The following is a 19,889-nucleotide window of genomic DNA, read 5'->3' as shown; positions in this document are numbered from 1 at the left end:
GAATTATAAGTGAAATAATCTGTCTGTAAACAATTGTTGGAAATCTTACTTGTGTCATGCACAAAGTAGACGTCCTAACCGACTTGCCAAAACTTTTAGTTTGTTATTAAGAAATTTTAGGAGTGGTTGAAAAATTAGTTAATGACTCCAACCTAAGTGTATGTAAACTTCCGACTTCAACTGTACTAGAAAAAACTTTGTAGCTGAATATAGAAGACATTTCCATCCTCACCTTTAGCGACTTTCTGAGCAGCCACCACTGGCTTGAAAAGCTCGTTCAGCTCATCTAACTCTTTCTTCTTGTCACCCTTTTTGTTCTTGTCCCCTTCAGCAGCAGCCTAGGAAAACAGGATCTAGTTAGTCACAAGTCCACAACAGGATCCAGGTTTGCCGACCTCCTGACCTAATAGTAAGCAATAGCTTGAGATTAGGCCGGCTTTATATCCATTTACATTTTCCAGAAGGTGCCTTATTTTACCTTGTGTAGCAAGAACGTTGAATGAACTGTCATTGGGACTTGCATACCTTAAGGGAACATTTTGACATTCGCCATATGGTTAGTGAGAAAGTCCATATTGCAAATGTACGGTCCCTTACTAGACGTCCGAAAATGTTTGTAAAATTCGCAGAAGGCGTCGGGCCGTTTGGCAGGGCCGGATCTACCGGGAAGTCATCAAATGAAATCTGACATTCGGTTTCCGTCAAATTTTGGTCATTTTTCCACTGTCCCGATAAATCCCACAAGAGGGCGAATGGAATCATATTGCAAATGTACAAAACATCACGAATCACGACGTGGCCTTATCTCCAAAACGGAAAAGACTTTGAAGACGAAACTTGGTGAGCATAGGTTTGGCATAATGGGCAGTTGGCCCCGAACAAGATGGCGTCTAGGCCTCAACGGTTTTTGAGTTATGGCCATTTTTCTGGGATTAAAGGTCCAAAATGAAAATAGAGCAATGATTTTTCCGCTTCACGTCAAAAAGAACCAGGCATTTATCTATTGTCATTTAAGAGAAATCATACACTGTCAAATTGGTGATGTTCAAAAATATATTTTTTTAAAACAGTTACAGATCCAGTTGCAGCGTGTTCATACGAATCTTTTTAAAGTGTGCTTCGGAGCTCTGCGAGACTTCTGTGATTTTTCTAAAATAACACACTCACTAAACACTCCGTAAATAAGTCAGTTCTTAACATAAAGACTTAAAACTCAAAATTCTATAATTGCCTACCCCAAGGAGGATATGTTCACTTTCAGCTTCCTGTGTAAACCGGAAGTGCCTTAAAATGGTGTCATAGGTGCTGTTCCGAAGGGTTAAAAAAGTCAGATCTTTCCAAAACTTCATATGTGTGATTAGGCAACCCCCATGAACTGTAAATCAGTCATTTTTCCTGTAAAATTTCAAAGGAAAACTAAATCACACACACACACAGCTTGGAAGGAGGGACACATTGGGGGTGCATAGAGACATACACTGCCTGCATTAGTTAACCTTGTTGGAACTTTTAAAGAACCGTCAGACCTAGAGTTCCGAAACTTTAGAAACCTGTTCTAGACCTCAGGTCGATAGTGCGTGGTGAGTTACGTGGCTCTAGAAGGTTCTCGGACCGAGAAACAGCCTCGTACATTTGCAATAACTTCAATTCATTTTTGCATCACGAAAATTACGACATTTAGAAATGTCGCAGAGTCGCAAGACTAGGTGCATTACGACCGTCTTGGCCCATATAGACGGACCCCAACGCTCCTGTCCGATTGCTCATTCAAGGGCCGCGTAGCAAGGCATGGAAAAAAGTGGATTTTCAGCACCAATGAGGGTCTTGCTCGGGCACCAAATGACCTATCGAGCCAAAACTTGGGATTCGGGGTCGCCTCACATAATGTCAGGACTGGAACCGCAGCTAGTACGTAACTACGTGTTTTACGTTTTTATTATGGTTTGAACAGAAGGCTTGTGAATTTTGGGCCAGCTCTGAAGTATGTGATAGTTGGCTACGAAACGAGTTGGAAAAAGTGGGTTTGGTGTCAGAATGATATCTAATTGACTGGTGGACGGTGACTTGCTGGTGACTCTTGTCCATTTGCAATATGTTTAAACAGTGAGGTACGATCACCAAAATGACATTCTGAAATCAACCCTAACGAGCGATTGAGAGGAACCAGAATCACTGCCCAGCCATCCCGAGTTCATTGGGCCAGTCAATTCATGCAGGTTTTTGAGCATGCCAAATTCGTGATGGTACATGCCCAATAGTGAAAGAAACATCACCAATTGGACATGATGAAATCAACACAATGAGCTATGCATAGGAGCAACTATCACTGCCCGGCCATCCTGTGTTCATCAGGTCAGTCAATTTTGCATTTCTGCAGTATTTCTGAGCATGTCAAAATTGTGATGGTAAATGGCAAAAGGACATAACATCCTGATTTGGCATTTTCAAATCTTTCATATTGCATTTGGACATTTCTTATGGCATTTGGCCCAAAAAAAGTGACTTTTGACTTCCTATGAAATCATATTACAAATGGACAAAACATATGCACAAGTAAAAAATAAAAAATTATAACAGTTTACAAAAGTATATTCTACAGTTCTTACACATGATTAATTGACAAAAGCGAAAGAATTTTGAAAACGGTCCAGAAAGCACTTTAAGGGTGTGTGAAGTTTTTATAATTTCTGCTATTTTTGACTTTTGACTTCCTATGAAATCATATTGCAAATGGACAAAACTTATGCCTTATGCACAAGTTAATTTATTTTTTTAAATTATGATAATAAAATTGGACAAAAATATATTCATACAGTTCTTACACATGTGTAATTGAAAAAAAATCAAAAGAACTTCAAACAACGGTCCAGAAAGCACTTTAAAGGGGTTGCTAGGTTTTTGATGTTGCTTTTGGATATTGACTTGTGTTACATTTGCATATGGCATTTGCAATCAACTTTGAACGAAACGACACCGAATTGAGTGGTATTGGACACCGTGTATATGGTTTGTCCAGTGCCAATGACTTCCCATTCATTTTTGTCCATTTCAGGGGGGTGTTCCCTTACTCTGCCAATTGTCCACTTGGTTGGTCCTATGCCATTTGAAATTTCACAAAATATCCACAGGAAAGTATTATCAAACCGACTTTTTAAAATGCTTGTTCTGCTGTTGAAATTCCTATCTGGCAGTACGCATGCATCGGGTGCATGTATTTATGTCTTATGTGCATGCCTCAGGGAATTAAAAAACTAAATCACGAGAGCTAGGCACAGAGTCATGAGGTTTGATGCCAGTTTAAAGAGATTCTTCAGTACTTTTGTATCAGGGTTCGTACGCATTTTGACAGATAGAATTTCATGACTTTTAACCAAATATCCTTTATGCATGTATTAAAAAGTATGCTTAAAGTGGTAGACTCAAAAGCTGCTCTCTAGCGCCATGTCGCATCTTCTGTCATGGTGCAAGGCACTTAACTTTTTATGGCTGGGGGACAGTATTGAGTAGCTTGGATGAATAAGGTGCCAAAAGTAAACGGCCTGCTCCTCAGTCTCAGTTTCTAATATATGCATTTTCTTATTAGTATTGGATAGAAAACACTCAAGTTTCTAAAACTGTTTGAATGATGTCTGTGAGCATAACATAAGTCATATTAGCAGGCAAAATCCTGAGTTGAAATCAAAACAGGAAGACAGAAATCTGAGCTTTGTATATATTCAGAGTCCCCAATGAAATCCCCTTGAGATATGAATGATGTTGCACTGCCTAGGGGTTCCACTAGATGTCAACCATCAATAGAAATTAGAATGAGACTTCTATGATGTTGTAGGAATGAATGATAGCAGAATCTGTCAGGTGTTTGGCAGTCAGCCATTTTCTGATCATGTTTATTCCTCATGGTAGTCACTTGCGTTCCATTGCTCACAAAGACAAGAAGGAGTACGCCGGTGTTAAGGGATTTTTATTTTATTTACAATGACTAATTATGAATACATTTCAATCAGGATGTACTAATCAGAATACTATTATGCTACTGTACATGTATGAATGTTCTCTCTTGCTCCCAGTATTGAATATAATGTAGTGAATGTAGTCAAGAGTTTAGAACAATGACGGTCTGTCCTTGGTACAAATGAATGAACTATGAATCTAGACTGTCTAGAATGCTTATCTACACTGACTGGCCTTGGCTCTAGGTTAAGAGGGAAGGTTTGAGAGCTCTAGAGCCTTTCTACCAGTGTCAAGAAGAGACGGAACATTTAGAAAACGCTGACGTCATTTTCAGTTCATAACCTGTGGTAAAATGTGTATGTACTTAGTACTCTCTTGAATAAAGGCTGTTACTTGACTTTTAAGACCGGGCTCTGTCCATTCCTATAAAATAAGGGTCTTACAAATTCTTATGAATTGACAGAGTGTTTAATTGTAATTGGGAATTAAAACAGAGGAATTAAATTCCTTCAACAGCCGGTTGGAAATTTATTGAAGCTATATGTTAAAAACATCATAATGATTGATTCTGTACTTAGTTTGAAATGTTTCTTCGACCGGTAATATCACTTTTTGAAGTTGTCCGATATAACGCTGAAACGCGCTAACAAAAGATGGTATTTGGACATAAATAACGGATATTTTCAAACAAAACAAATTAAAACATTTATTGTGGACCTGGGATTCCTGGAGTGCTTTCTGATGTAGATCATCAAAAGGTAAGGGAATATTTATCATGTAATTTCTTGTTTATGTTGACGCCATCTTTGCGGCTGTGGCGTTTTTACTTTTAAGCGCCGTCTCAGATTAAGGCATGCGTTTCTTTTCCGTAAAGTCTTTTTGAAATCTGACATAGCGGTTGCATTAAGGAGAGCTATATCTATAATTCCATGTGTTTAACTTGTATTATCATCTACATTTATGATGAGTATTTCTGTTGAATGATGTGGCTATGCAAAATCACTGGATGTTTTTGGAACTAGTGAATCTAATACGCCAATGTGAACTCAGATTTTCTGATATAAATATGAACTTCATCAAACAAAACATGGATGTATTGTATAACATGAAGTCCTATGAGTGTCATCTGATGAAAATGATCAAAGGTTAGTGATTCATTTTATCTCGATATGTTTTTTCTCTCTTTCTCTTTGGCTGGTAAAATTGGCTGTGTATTTTAGTGAGTTGTTGGTGACCTAACCTAATCATTTGTGGTGCTTTCCTCGTAAATCCTATTTGAAATTGGACACCGTGGTGGTATTAACAAGAAAACTACCTTGAAAACGATATAAGATACATGTATGTTTGAGGAATTTTAATTATGCGATTTCTGTTCTTTTGAATATGGCACCCTGTACTATCACTGGTTGTTGTTATATCGCTCCCGGTAACGGGATCTCAGCCATAAGAAGTTAACACCCCCTCAAAGTAGAATAGCTTTCAGGCAACAGTATAAAACATGTGGTCAACCCTCAGTCTGGAGAGCTACTGGGTGTGCAGGCTTTTGATCAAACACAGAGCCAGTTTATCAAGGTCCAGCATAGCAGCTTAATTCTAAAATATTTGTTAGAGGGGGACTAGAATAAAAGCATACACATCCATTGGATCTCCTGGAGCACTCACTCCTGTCATCATGAAATGCTTTGAGAGACTAGTCAAGGATCAAGTCAACCTTACTTGACAGCCTAATAAACCCACTTGAATTTGCTTACCGCCCCGATAGACCCAGACAATGCAATCGCCGTCGCACTGCACAATGCCCTAGCCCATCTGAATAAGAGGAATACCTATGTAAGAATGCTGTTCATTGACTATTGCTCAGCATTCAACACCATAGTACCCAACAAGCTCATCATCAAGCTTGAGGCCCTGGGTCTGAACCCCACCCTGTGCAACTGGGGACTTCCTGACGGGCCACCTCCAGGTGGCTACGGTAGGAAACAACACCTCAACTTCGCTGATCCTCAACACTGGGCACCCACAAGGGTGCATGCACAGCCCCCCCCTCCCCCCGGACTTCCTGGTCACCCATGACTGGCATGGCCACGCACGCCTCCAACTCAATCAAGTTTCAGATGACAACAGTAGTCGGCCTGATTACCAACAATGACGAGACAGCCTACAGGGAGGTGGTGAGGGCCCTGGGTGTGTGGGGCCAGGAAAATAACCTCACTCAACGTCAACACAACAAATGAGCTGATCGTGGACTTCAGGAAATAGTAGAGAGAACACCCCCCTATCCACATCAACGGGACTGCAGTGGAGAAGGTGGAAAGTTTCAAGCTCCTCGGCATAAACATCACTGACAAACTGAAATGGGCCACCCACACAGACAGTTGTGAAGGAGGCGGAATAGTTCCTCTTCAACCCCAGGAGGCTGAAGAAATTTGGCTTTGCACCTAAAACCCTCAAACTTTTACAGACGCACAATTGTGAGCATCCTGTTGGGCTGTACCACCGCCTGGTACGGTAACTGCACCACCCACAACCGTAAGGCTCTCCAGAGGGCGGTGCGGTCTGCCCAACACATCACCGGGGCAAACTACCTGCCCTCCAGGACACCTACAGCACCCGATGTCACAGGAAGGCCAAAAAAGATCATCAAGGACAAACACCCAAGCCACTGCGTGTTCACCCGCTATCATCCAGAAGGCGAGGTCAGTACAGGTGCATCAAAGCTGGGACTGAGAGACAGAAGCTGTTTTTCAATCTCAAGGCCATCAGACTGTTAAACAGCCACCACTAACATTGAGTGGCTGCTGCCAACACACTGACTCAACTCCAGCTGAAAAACAGCTTCTATCTCAAGGCCATCAGACTTAAATAGCAATCACCAGCACGGAGGATGCTGCCCTATATACAGACGACTTGAAATCACTGGCCACTAATGTTTACATATATTGCATTACCATCTCATATGTATATGGTACTTTGTTCTATTGTACTGTATCCTAGTCTTTGCCACGCTGACATTGCTCATTCAAATATTTTTTAGTCTTAATTCCTTTACTTAGTTAGATGTGTGTATTGTGAAATTGTTAGATATTACTGCACTGTTGGAGCTAGAGAAAAAAGCATTTCACTACACCCGCAATAACATCTTCTAAACACATGTATGTGACCAATAATCGATTTGACCATCCTTGATGTAAAACATTGCAACATTACAACCAAATAGTTCCTCTTGAAATAATGATCTCATTCAATATATCAAAGATCAAATGGCTATGGTAGGTTACAAATATTTTTGATTCATCTGAAGCAAGCCCACAAATTCCTGTCTTGCAGGAAATCACGCTCAGAACGAGCAGTATGTCTGGTGGCAATGTCATGCTGGAGGGTCATGTCAGGGTGGTGATCCCGCAGGAAGGGTACCACATGAGGGAGGAGGATGTCTTCCCTGTAACGCACAGCGTTGAGATTGCCTGCAATGACAACAAGCTCAGTCCAATGATGATGTGACTCACCACCCCAGACCATGACGGACCCTCCACCTCCAAAATCGATCCCACTCCAGAGAACAGGCCTCGGTGTAACGCATATTTCTTCGACGATAAACGTGAATCTGACCATCACCCCCGGTGAGACAAAACCTCAACTCATCAGTAAAGAGCACTTTTTGCCAGTCCTGTCTGGTCCAGCGGCAGCGGGTTTGTGCACAACCTGGTGATGTCTGGTGAGGACCTGCCTACAACAGGCCTACAAGCCCTCAGTCCAGCCTCTCAGCCTATTGCGGACAGTCTGAGCACCGATGGAGGGATTGTGCGTTCCTGGTGTAACTCGGGCAGTTGTTGTTGCCATCCTGTATCTGTCCCGCAGGTGTAATGTTAGGATGTACCGATCCTGTGCAGATGTTGATACACGGTCTGCCACTGTGAGGACGATCAGCAGCCCGTCCTGTCTCCCTGTAGCGCTGTCTTAGACGTCTCACAGCAAGGACATTGCAATTTATTGCCCTGGCCACATCTGCAGTCCTCATGCCTCCTTGCAGCATGCCCAAAGCACATTCACGCAGATGACAAGCAACCCTGGGCATCTTAATTAGGTTTTTTCCAGAGTCAGTAGAAAGGCCTCTAGTGTCCTAAGTTTTAATTGCCTACAGTCTGTAAGCTGTTAGTGTCTTAACGACCGTTCCACAGGTGCATGATCATTAATTGTTTATGGTTCATTGAACAAGCAATGGGAAACAGTGTTTAACTTCTTTGGGGTAGGGGGCAGTATTGGGTAGCTTGGATGAAAAACGTGCCCAAATTAAGCTGCCTGCTACTCAGCCGTAAAAGCTAGAATATGCATATAATTAGTACATTTGAATAGAAAACACAGTTTCTAAAACTGTTTGAATGAGTGAGTATAACAGAACTCATATGGCAGGCAAAAACCTGAGAAAAAAATCCAACCAGGAAATGGGAAATCTGAGGATTGTAGTTGTTCAAGATACAGTGGGATATTAGTTATGTTTAATTTCCTATTTACATTTACATTTTACATTTAAGTCATTTAGCAGACCCTCTTATCCAGAGCGACTTACAAATTGGTGCATTCACCTTATGACATCCAGTAGAATAGTCACTTTACAATAGTGCATCTAAATCTTAAAGGGGGGGGTGAGAAGAAATACTTATCCTATTCTAGGCTTCCACTAGATGTCAACAGTATTTAGAAAATGTATTGAGGATTCTACTAAAGGAGGGGCTCATAATAGCTCTTGAGTGAGTGGTCTGGCAGAGTGTCACAGCCTCGGTCTGGAGCGCTCACATGAAAAGGTTACGTTCCACTTCATTTGTACAGACAAAGGAATTGTCTGGTTGGAACATTAAGTTGTATGTTAAAAACATCCAAAAGATTCCATACTTAGTTTGGCATGTTTCTACGGGCTGTAATGGAACTTTTCAAACTTTTGTTCGGCGCGACCTGAACACGCTTTTGGATTTTTCACCAAACGCCTAACAAAAGAAGATATTTGGACATAACTGATGGACATTAATCGAACAAATCAAACATTTATGGTGGAACTGGGATTCCTGCGAGTGCATTCTGATGAAGATCATCACAGGTAAGTGAATATTTAAAATGCTATTTCTGAGTAATGTTGACTGCTTTGTTGTGTAAAGGCTGTACTCAGATTATTGCATGGTTTGCTTTCTCCTTTCTTTATCAAACAAAACATACATGTATTGTGTAACGAAATCCTATGAGTGTCATCTGATGAAGATCAAAAGGTTTGATTAATTTTCTCTATTTCTGCTTTTTGTGACTCCTCTCTTTGGCAGGAAAAATGGCTGTGTTTTTCTGTGGCTTGGTGGTGACCTAACAATCGTTTGTGGTGCTTTCGCTGTAAATTCTTTTTGAAATCAGACACTGTGGCTGGATTAACGAGAATTGTATCTTTAAAAATGGTATAAAATACTTGTATGCTTGAGGAACTTTAATAAGATTGTTGTTTTGAATTTGGCGCCCTGCACTTTCACTGGCTGTTGCGGGGGGCTTCCGCTAGTGGAATGACGATCTGAAGTTATTTGGATTTTTACTAATTATTTTTTAAAGACAGGGTCCTGAAAAAAAGGACGTTTATTTTTATGCTGAGTTTGTGTATCCCATAATTGCTCTGCTGTGTGCATCTTGCTAGCTGTCACTCAAGACTGATGGCTGAAGCTCGAATTACTAGGGGGCTGGCCAAGGTGGGGGAAAACGGCGCGGCCCGGCTTCCAGAAAAGAGTCTTTCAGACTAGGCATTGCATGGCTAATTGAGGTAAGACGGAAATTCTGCTTATAGATCATGCATGTATGAACTGCACACATTAACACATCCAGCCTAAAGTCGGAGGTTTCAACAATAATTACTCGCCAAAGTTCCGGAGCATGTCTTTAATACTTTTCTGTGGATGTTGTGTCTCAAATTTCCAACAGCACAAGGACGAACTCAGTGGACAACCAGCAAATCAAATGAAATTTTATTTGTCACATACACATGGTTAGCAGATGTTAATGAGAGTGTAGCGAAATGCTTGTGCTTCTAGTTCCGACAATGCAGTAATAACCAACAAGTAATCTAGCTAACAATTCCAAAAATAACTGTCCTATAAACAGTGTAAGGGGATAAAGAATATGTACATAAAGATATATGAATGAGTGATGGTACAGAGCAGCATAGGCAAGATACAGTAGATGGTATTGAGTACAGTATATACATATGAGATGAGTATGTAAACAAAGTGGCATAGTTAAAGTGGCTAGTGATACATGTATTACATAAAGATGCAGTAGATGATATAGAGTACAGTATATACATATGAGATTAATAATGTAGGGTATGTAAACATTATATTAGGTAGCATTGTGGCTAGTGATATATTTTACATCATTTCCCATCAATTCCCATTATTAAAGTGGCTGGAGTTGAGTCAGTGTGTTGGCAGCAGCCACTCAATGTTAGTGGTGGCTGTTTAACAGTCTGATGGCCTTGAGATTGAAAAACAGCTTCTGTCTCTCGGTCCCAGCTTTGACGCACCTGTACTCACTCGCCTTCTGGATGATAGCGGGGTGAACAGGCAGTGGCTCGGGTGGTTGTTGTCCTTGATGATCTTTATGGCTTTCCTGTAACATCGGGTGGTGTAGGTGTCCTGGAGGGCAGGTAGTTTGCCCCGGTGATGCGTTGTGCAGACCTCACTACCCTCTGGAGAGCCTTACGGTTGTGGGCGGAGCAGTTGCCGTACCAGGCGGCGATACAGCCCGCCGGCGATACAGCCCGCCAGGATGCTCTCGATTGTGCATCTGTAGAAGTTTGTGAGTGCTTTTGGTGACAAGCCGAATTTCTTCAGCCTCCTGAGGTTGAAGAGGCGCTGCTGCGCCTTCACGATGCTGTCTGTGAGTGGACCAATTCAGTTTGTCTGTGATGTGAATGCCGAGGAACTTAAAACTTACTACCCTCTCCACTACTGTTCCATCGATGTGGAAAGGGGGGTGTTCCCTCTGCTGTTTCTTGAAGTCCACAATCATCTCCTTAGTTGTTGACGTTGAGTGTGAGGTTATTTTCCTGACACCACACTCCGAGGGCCCTCACCTCCTCCCTGTAGACCTTCTCGTCGTTGTTGGTAATCAAGCCTACCACTGTTGTGTCGTCCGCAAACTTTATGATTGAGTTGGAGGCGTGCGTGGCCACGCTGTCGTGGGTGAACAGGGAGTACAGGAGAGGGCTCAGAACGCACCCTTGTGGGGCCCTAGTGTTGAGGATCAGCGGGGTGGAGATGTTGTTGCCTACCCTCACCACCTGGGGGAGGCCCGTCAGGAAGTCCAGTACCCAGTTGCACAAGGCGGGGTCGAGACCCAGGGTCTCGAGCTTGATGACGAGCTTGGAGGGTACTATGGTGTTGAATGCCGAGCTGTAGTCGATGAACAGCATTCTCACATAGGTATTCCTCTTGTCCAGATGGGTTAGGGCAGTGTGCAGTGTGGTTGAGATTGCATCGTCTGTGGACCTATTTGGGCGGTAAGCAAATTGGAGTAGGTCTAGGTTGTCAGGTAGGGTGGAGGTGATATGGTCCTTAACTAGTTCCTCAAAGCACTTCAAGTGAGTGGTAGTCATTTTGCTCAGTTACCTTAGCTTTCTTGGGAACAGGAACAATGGTGGCCCTCTTGAAGCATGTGGGAACAGCAGACTGGTATAGGGATTGATTGAATATGTCCGTAAACACACCGGCCAGCTGGTCTGTGCATGCTCTGAGGGCGCGGCTGGGGATGCCATCTGGGCCTGCAGCCTTGCGAGGGTTAACGTGTTGAAATATTTTACTCACCTCGGCTGCAGTGAAGGAGAGTCCGTATGTTTTCGTTGCAGGCCGTGTCAGTGGCACTGTATTGTCCTCAAAGCGGGCAAAAAAGTTATTTAGTCTGCCTGGGAGCAAGACATCCTGGTCCGTGACTGGGCTGGTTTTCTTCTTGTAGTCCGTGGTTGACTGTAGACCCTGCCACATACCTTGTGTCTGAGCCGCTGAATTGAGATTCTACTTTGTCTCTATACTGACGCTTAGCTTGTTTGATAGCCTTGGAGGGAATAGCTGCACTGTTTGTATTCGGTCATGTTACCAGTCACCTTGCCCTGATTAGAAGCAGTGGTCCACGCTTTCAGTTTCACGCGAATGCTGCCATCAATCCACGGTTTCTGGTTAGGGAATGTTTTAATCGTTGCTATGGGAATGACATCTTCAGCGCACGTTCTAATTAACTCGCACACCGAATCAGCGTATTCGTCAATGTTGTTATCTGACGCAATACGAAACATATCCCAGTCCACGTGATGGATGCAGTCTTGGAGTGTGGAATCCGCTTGGTCGGACCAGCGTTGGACAGACCTCAGCGTGGGAGCTTCTTGTTTTAGTTTCTGTCTGTAGGCAGGGATCAGCGAAATGGAGTCGTGGTCAGCTTTTCCGAAAGGAGGGCGGGGCAGGGCCTTATATGCGTCGCAGAAGTTAGAATAGCAATGATCCAAGGTTGCCAGACCTGGTTGCGCAATCGATATGCTGATACAATTTAGGGAGTCTTGTTTTCAGATTAGCATTGTTAAAATCCCCAGCTACAATGAATGCAGCCTCAGAATGTATGGATTCCAGTTTGCAAAGAGTCAAAAAAAGTTTGTTCAGAGCCATCAATGTGTCTGCTTGGGGGGGAATATATACGGCTGTGATTATAATCGAAGAGAATTATCTTGGTAGATAATGCGGTCGACATTTGATTGTGAGGAATTCTAAATCAGGTGAACAGAAGGATTTGAGTTACTGTATGTTTCTGTGATCACACAACGTCTCGTTAGCCATAAGGCTAACGCTGCTCTTATATTCAGTAGTTCTTCTCGACTGTATGTAATGAAACCTAAGATGACCTGGGGTACTAATGTAAGAAATAACACGTAAAAAAACAAAAAAAACTGCGAAGCGAGGCGGCAATCTCTGTCGGCACCGGAAGTAACTCGTTCAACTTAAGTTTATTCAACATTCTGACTTGTAAAGGGATTGTTCAGTCTTCTGGAATGTTATTGTTAGCAACTAGTGTGGGAAGTCCACATGCCGAAATAAGACGCTAGATCCAGGCAAAAATTAGGCTAGATGAGTGTCAATTCAAAGTAAATTAGCGAGAAAACATCTATAGATTGATGTAGCCATAAGAACCTGACTTTCGTAAAAATGTATTCTCTAGTTGGAACAGAGCAATGCCATAATGTGGACAGCGTGGAGCCCGGCACGGTATATGGCTGGGAAAATGTACCTCAATCCAATGATGGAATATGTCACTGTACTCGTAAAATGTTCCCAAAATGATAAAATGTTTAATTGATAAGATTGAAATACTGATAGTTTATTAAACTGCCTTTTTCGTCAGCCTGCTAGGCCAGCAAATGCTTTAGCAGCCCATTGGATCCCAAAAAAATGCAACGCTTAGCGTTGGGGTGAGTAGTAGCTACCTTGTGTTGTAAAATCCAACAGGTTGCTTTAGCTGTCCACATTCTGGCAAAGCACACGGTTTCCGACCAGCTCTCAAAAACTCTAGGGGACTTTAACAGACTTCAGCGATTAGCTTCGCCAAAGACTGGCTCATGTGACCTACAATCCCGACTGTTTTAAAGTTTAGAAACATAAATAATTGTCAGTTGAAATACAGCTTTCGAAACAGATGGGGCGGCAGCGTAGCCTAGTGGTTAGAGCGTTGGACTAGTAACCGGAAGGTTGCGAGTTCAAACCCCCGAGCTGACATGGTACAAATCTGTCGTTCTGCCCCTGAACAGGCAGTTAAACCCACTGTTCCCAGGCCGTCATTGAAAATAAGAATGTGTTCTTAACTGACTTGCCTGGTTAAATAAAAGGTAAAAAAAATATATATATATATATATATATATATATATGGCCCTTAGTCATCAGCGAGAAATAAAAAAATACACTTACTGCAGCAGCGTTGCACAGATCCATACAGTTTTGGGTGGCTCCATCCGGCAAAACTACACTTCCCCAGTTACACACAAGTGTTTGGAGCACGCTATAGATAGCTAATTAGCACAGGTGGTCGCTTCTGTGTCTGCAGTCCAAACACTTAAGACACATCCTATCCCCTCAGCCCTCAAATTAAGTGTACACTTCTAATGACATATTATGACGTCTGACTTGAATACACTTGCAGGGCAATAGGGGAAGGAATGATTTTTAAATGGACCTTCCTTGGCCAAAACTTCGTCACTCGTTCATCCCGTGATGATTGTGTTTCAAGCCGCCGGTAGTTTGTGGGTGCTTTATATGTCCTTCAGTCAATTATGAGTGCAATCCTACTTAAATTAAATATATAATTATTATATGCCTACTGTATGCTTGCTAGAAAATTAATTAGCTAAATAACATTAGCTAGAACGTCTGAAGGAAAATGTTTTATTTCCAAAAAATTCCAAAAGGTAACAAAAACATTTACGAGACGGGTTTGTGCCGTCATCTGCATTAGTAGCACAATTTCTAACTTGTATGCATTCGTTTTTACTTACACTTGTATGTTGACTTCATTGTTGTTTTTACGTTTTCGCTGACTTTTCTAAGCGGATGTACAATCTTCACGATTTGAAAAATGGGGAGTTTCAGGCCCCGGAGTGAACATAATTGTACACTCGCAAAGCCGACTAAAAACGAGGGCTGAGGGGCTTACTTTGCAAACTTCCCTTGCTTGGCTAATCATTTGGACCGCCCTCCAAGATGGCGATGGGGCATAATGTATAAAGCATAAGTGGACAACGGTGTGTCTTTTCAGTGTTTGGACCGCAGCCTGTCTTCCATAAACAAGCGCCGTAACATGGAGATATGGCCGTGCGGGAACACTAACCATAAAGTGTGTAGATATTTAACATTTTGTTTAATTTTTCTTTACTGATATGCAAGAAACGTTCCTCATGTTTCCAAAACAGTACCAGAAGAGATGCATGTTAATGTTAACAGCAAGTGCCAGGGATCTTAACAAAACTCCCCCGGTCAGATTATACTATTATCAATAGGCCCTAAAGCAATTAATGTCTATGAATGGGGTACATTCTGACCAAAGAGAAGACACGAGAACAAAAGCCTGGTTCTTATGGCTATAGGTTGATGATGCTCTAATGGCAAACATCTCTGTTGAATTTACAAGTCAAGCCAGTGGTCATTCACTGAGAATGCTTACCTTACTACCAGGAACTTGCTTGACTTGCTGAGAGACATTCTTGATAAATTTCTGTTGTTTTCCACCCTTTTTGTTCTTCAACCCAAAAGTCTTGTCCTACATAAAAGATAAACAAATGGAATATCAACAATTTAATAAGGACATAACGTTAAACGTTGTTAGTTGGCAGGCTACCAAGAAGAAACCTCTGACCGACAAAATAATACGGTTTCTGGCGCTAGCTATCTAAGTAGTTATAGTAGCTGACTAACTAGCTAACTTACTGTACCAACAAAGATTAGACATGATAACTAGCTAGCCATCTGTTACAACTACTAACGTTAATTAACCAGTTCATTCAAGCCCTGGACAGACGATCACACAACCTAGCTAACATTAATTCGAATAAATAAGTTTGTAACCTTTGCTAGCTACTTTCTACAGCTAACTAGCTACAACATCCAAGCACAAATTAGATACCAGTAGCTACCACGTTCTTAAAAAGGGGTTAGCATAAGAACGCTACGTTTGTCAGTTTGGTACCAAGCAAATATAACGGTTTGGAAAGTGCGTTCAACAATCCGTGGTATAACTAGCTAGCATCTAACGTTCTAACTCACTAGCTAGCTTCACAAAATAACCTTTGGACGTTACTGTAATTTAGCTAGCTACCAATTACTCTTGTAGCTAGCAAACTAGCTTAGCATTATCCCATTTAATTTGACTATGGTGCGCGAAAGGGATTTCACCTCAATTATCTTTTCCTTCTTCTTTTCTTGCGTTTTTTTACTACCAGTGGCAGCTTGAGCTGGTTTCTTCGGAGGCATAGTGAATGATGTAACTATATTTAGAAATATTCTATTACCATAGCCACCGCTACATAAAGTACTAACAGGCCACTCCGTGACGCTGAATGACGTCAGTGTTCATTTTCTTCTTCGTAGGTATTTTTTGGTGCGGTTGGCATCCAACATTAATGGTATATTACCGACACCTACTGTGCTGGAGAGTCTTGACCATCGTTTTACGTCAAACACATTCAACCACAAACATTCAAAATCGTGGCTATATTGTTCAAATTCATGAAATAAATCTGAATATAAGGTTCGGCACAATGATAGCAGTGTGGTTAAGATTAGGGGTTCACTTTCAAATCAGATTTTAAGAAGAGAAATTGCGGAAATAGGTGGCGTTTAGCAGTTATGACTATGTCGCTGTGGTAACTAGTGGAGAAATCCCTCAACCAATATTATGAAAAACTGTTTATTTACATATACAGAGTGCATCAAACGTTGTTTATGGAAAAGTGTTTATTTCTGTATTTCATGGTTGCAACTTGCTGAAAATTGTCCACAGTGTTCTTATCATCTAGTTTCAACAGTAGTGCAATAAAAATTACACAGTGTGCATCAAACATGATTTAGACCTTGTTTATGGAGATTTTTAAAAATATGTTTTTCATGGTTGCAATTTCCTGAAAATTGTCCAGTGTTATAATTTAGTTTAAACAGTACTACAAAAAATGTTACTTACAGATTGCATCAATCATGATTTAGAGCTTGTTTATGGAAGTGTTTATTTCTGCATTTCAATATTGCAACTTGCTGAAAACTGTTCAGTGTTCATATCGTCTCAAATAGACAGCACAGCAAAAATTGTGCATCAAACATGAATTAGAGCTTGTTTATGGAAAAAGTGCCTATTTCTGTATGTTGCAACTTGCTGAAAATTGTCCACGGTGTTTATATTGTCTCGAATAAACAGAAATTTTTTTTTTACATCCAGAGTGCATCAAACATGATTTAGAGCTTGTTTATGGAAAAGTGTTTATTTCTGCATTTCAATGTTGCAACTTGCTGAAAACTGTCCCATTTTTGCTGTGCTATCTATTTGAGATGAAATGAACATTGTGGACAGTTTTCAGCAAGTTCCAACATTTGAATACAGAAGTAACTTTTTTTCCATAAACAAGCTTGTCACGTAGAGTAGGCCAGAAGGCTAAACTGGATAACCTAACCTCTATCAAAATAAAAAGATGGCGGAACCGCAAAAGTTCTTCTGTGCAAAGGTGTTTATTTACAAGTGATTCCGGAACAAAAAAACAACAGTACTGCCATCAACGTCTACCTTATGGGACAGCTTAAAAACAATGCTGCCCCATCCACAGCTCAATCCAAAACAAAACCTCCCCATGACTGAAAGAGAGGCTCCTTTTGTAGGGCTAGCCCCTCCCCTCAGAACAATTAACCCTGGTTAATTAATCAATTAACAATACAAACCTACATTTTCCATGAACTAAACATACTAAAGGATATACATTGCAACACGGTTTTAAACAATATCACAACATAACATTTACAACATTACATCACTACTGACAATATATTTCAATATGCCTATATGCATTAATGAGCCATTTGGGACAGGCACTATAAAGCCAACCCAATTCCCTTAGCTCGGGTCCTTTTCCAGCTTACCCGGAAGCTACAGAGATGGAGAGAGAGGAACAGAACAAACAAACAATGCGCTCATCCACAACATTGATAAGTATCATAATTATTGTATCTCTCAAATATGAACATTGACAAGTGTGAAATGCATGCACCAAGACAGAAGTTAATTTGTGTGTCGACCCACATTGTTAACTTATCTTATAATGGAGCAGGGAGGAGTGATGAATATGTGTGTGCGTTAAAGAACCAAATGCTGCCCGCGGCCAGTGACGGACTTCTACGTCACAAAGCTCTAAATCATGTTTGATGCTGTATATATTTGTGCACATTCATGTACGTTGGCGTGTATAAGAGCTAATCATTTGATGGTTTGTGTGTGGAGTTGATGCAAAAACACAATTTTGAGAAGAGTTCAAATAGTTTTGAATTAAGTGTTTGGTTTTGTAAGAGATGTGACGTTTTGGGGTTGTGTGTAGAGTCTAGAGAAAATGAACTATAGTTTCAGAAATCATATGTAAGCAATTGTCAAAAACTGTAACTAGGCAAGTCGGTTAAGAACAAATTCTTATTTACAATGACGGCCTACCCTGGCCAAACCCGGACGACACTGGTGCCAATTATGCGCTATCCTATGGGCGGATGTGATACAGCCTGGATTTAAACCAGGGACTGTAGTGACAACTCTTGCGCTGAGATGCAGTGCCTTAGACGGCTGCCCCACTCGGGAGCCCAAAGACATGGATTGTGTAAGTGTGCCATTCAGAGGGTGAATGTGCAAGACAAAAGATTTCAGGGCCTTTGAACAAGATATGGTTGTACAGTAGGTGCCAGGCTCACCAGTTTGGGTGTGTCAAGAACTGCAACACTGCTGGGGTTCACACAACAGTTTCCTGTGTGTACTAAGAATGGTCCACAACCCAAAGGACATCCAGCCAACTTGACACAACCGTGGGATGCATTGGAATCAACAGGGGCCAGCGTTCGTGGAGTGCTTTCAACACCTTGTAGAGTCCATGCCTCAATGAATTCATGCCGTTCTGAGGGCAAAAGGGGTGCAACTCAATATTAGAAAGGTGTTCCAAATGAGTTGTACACTCAGTGTACACATGATTTATCTGAAATGTTTTTTAATAACACAAGCACAGGTTTATTGACTCTCGTTACCATTGTACCACAATAGAGTACCACAGAAGGAGTCATAATACCCATAAAAACTAGGGAACTGGTTCCAATTGTTTTTACACCATTTATTTTTCCCATAGAGGATTTTAGAAACACTTAAAACAAGGGCTGTGTTTCTTGTGGGCTTACCCTGGTGTGATGTTTTGATAACCTTGTAAAGATTGTAGTACAAGGTGACTTTCAATATATTTGCCTGTATTTACCCCCACAAAATGAAATGCTAATTAGCTGCTAATGCCATGATGATCTGGACGAGACTGCTGAATCGAGGCAAAGGTAAGAATCTCTGGATGAACTAATGCACTTTCCTAAATGTACTGTAGTAATAAGTGCTAAATTTATTTAAGTAGTCAAGTTAGTTAACTTAGTTTAAGTGTTTCTAAAAATCCATTATGGGAAAAATGAATGGTGGAAGAACGACTAGAACCATTTTCCTGTTTGACAAGCTAGGTTTTATGGGTATAATGACACCTCCACTGTAATCTATTTTAGCACTCACTGTGGCAGGTAGCATTTTCGCTATATACAACGACAAGACTTTCTGCCAATATTCTTTATTGTCCCTTAAGTTCAAGTACAGTACCCGTCAAATGTTTGGATACACCTACTCACTCAAGGGTTTTTATTTATTTAAAAAAAAATACATTGTAGAGTAATAGTGAAGGGAAAGGGGGATACCTAGTCAGTTGTACAACTGAATACCTTCAATTGAAATATGTCTCAGCATTTACCCCAACCCCTCTGAATCAGAGGTGGGGGGGGGGGGGCGGCTGCCATAATCGACATCCATGTCTTCGGCGCCCAGAGAACACTGGGTTAACTGCCTTGCTCAGGGGCAGAATGACAGATTTTTACCTTGTTAGCTCAGGGATTCGATCCAGCGACCTTTCAGTTACTGGCCCAATGCTCTAAGACATCAGAACTATGAAATAACACATATGGAACCATGTGTTAACCATAAAAAGTGTTGAACAAATTAAAATATATTTTCTATTTGAGATTCTTGAAAGTATCTACCCTTTGCCTTGACGGCAGCTTTGCACACTCTTGGTATTCTCTCAACCAGCTTCATGAGGTAGTCACCTGGAATGCAATTCAATTAACAGG

The 19,889-nt window shown here is 41.4% G+C and overlaps 1 protein-coding gene across 1 annotated transcript in view; it reads right to left on the bottom strand.

Moving 5' to 3' along the window:
- The window catches only part of LOC118374809 (zinc finger CCCH domain-containing protein 15-like), a 30,766-nt gene extending 14,693 nt beyond the window's left edge, over nucleotides 1-16,073 (bottom strand). The window contains exons 1-3 of the mRNA XM_035761294.1: nucleotides 15,897-16,073; nucleotides 15,169-15,264; nucleotides 233-338 (exon numbers count right to left, since the gene is read on the bottom strand). Of these exons, the coding sequence (XP_035617187.1) occupies nucleotides 233-338; nucleotides 15,169-15,264; nucleotides 15,897-15,974 (280 nt within the window). The 5' untranslated portion in view covers nucleotides 15,975-16,073. The remainder of the gene's footprint in view (nucleotides 1-232; nucleotides 339-15,168; nucleotides 15,265-15,896) is intronic.
- Nucleotides 16,074-19,889: the final 3,816 nt, after the last annotated feature.

Source organism: Oncorhynchus keta, chromosome 4, assembly GCF_023373465.1.
Source record: "Oncorhynchus keta strain PuntledgeMale-10-30-2019 chromosome 4, Oket_V2, whole genome shotgun sequence".
NCBI classification, from domain to species: domain Eukaryota; kingdom Metazoa; phylum Chordata; class Actinopteri; order Salmoniformes; family Salmonidae; genus Oncorhynchus; species Oncorhynchus keta.
This window is presented reverse-complemented; position numbering and strand designations above follow the sequence as displayed.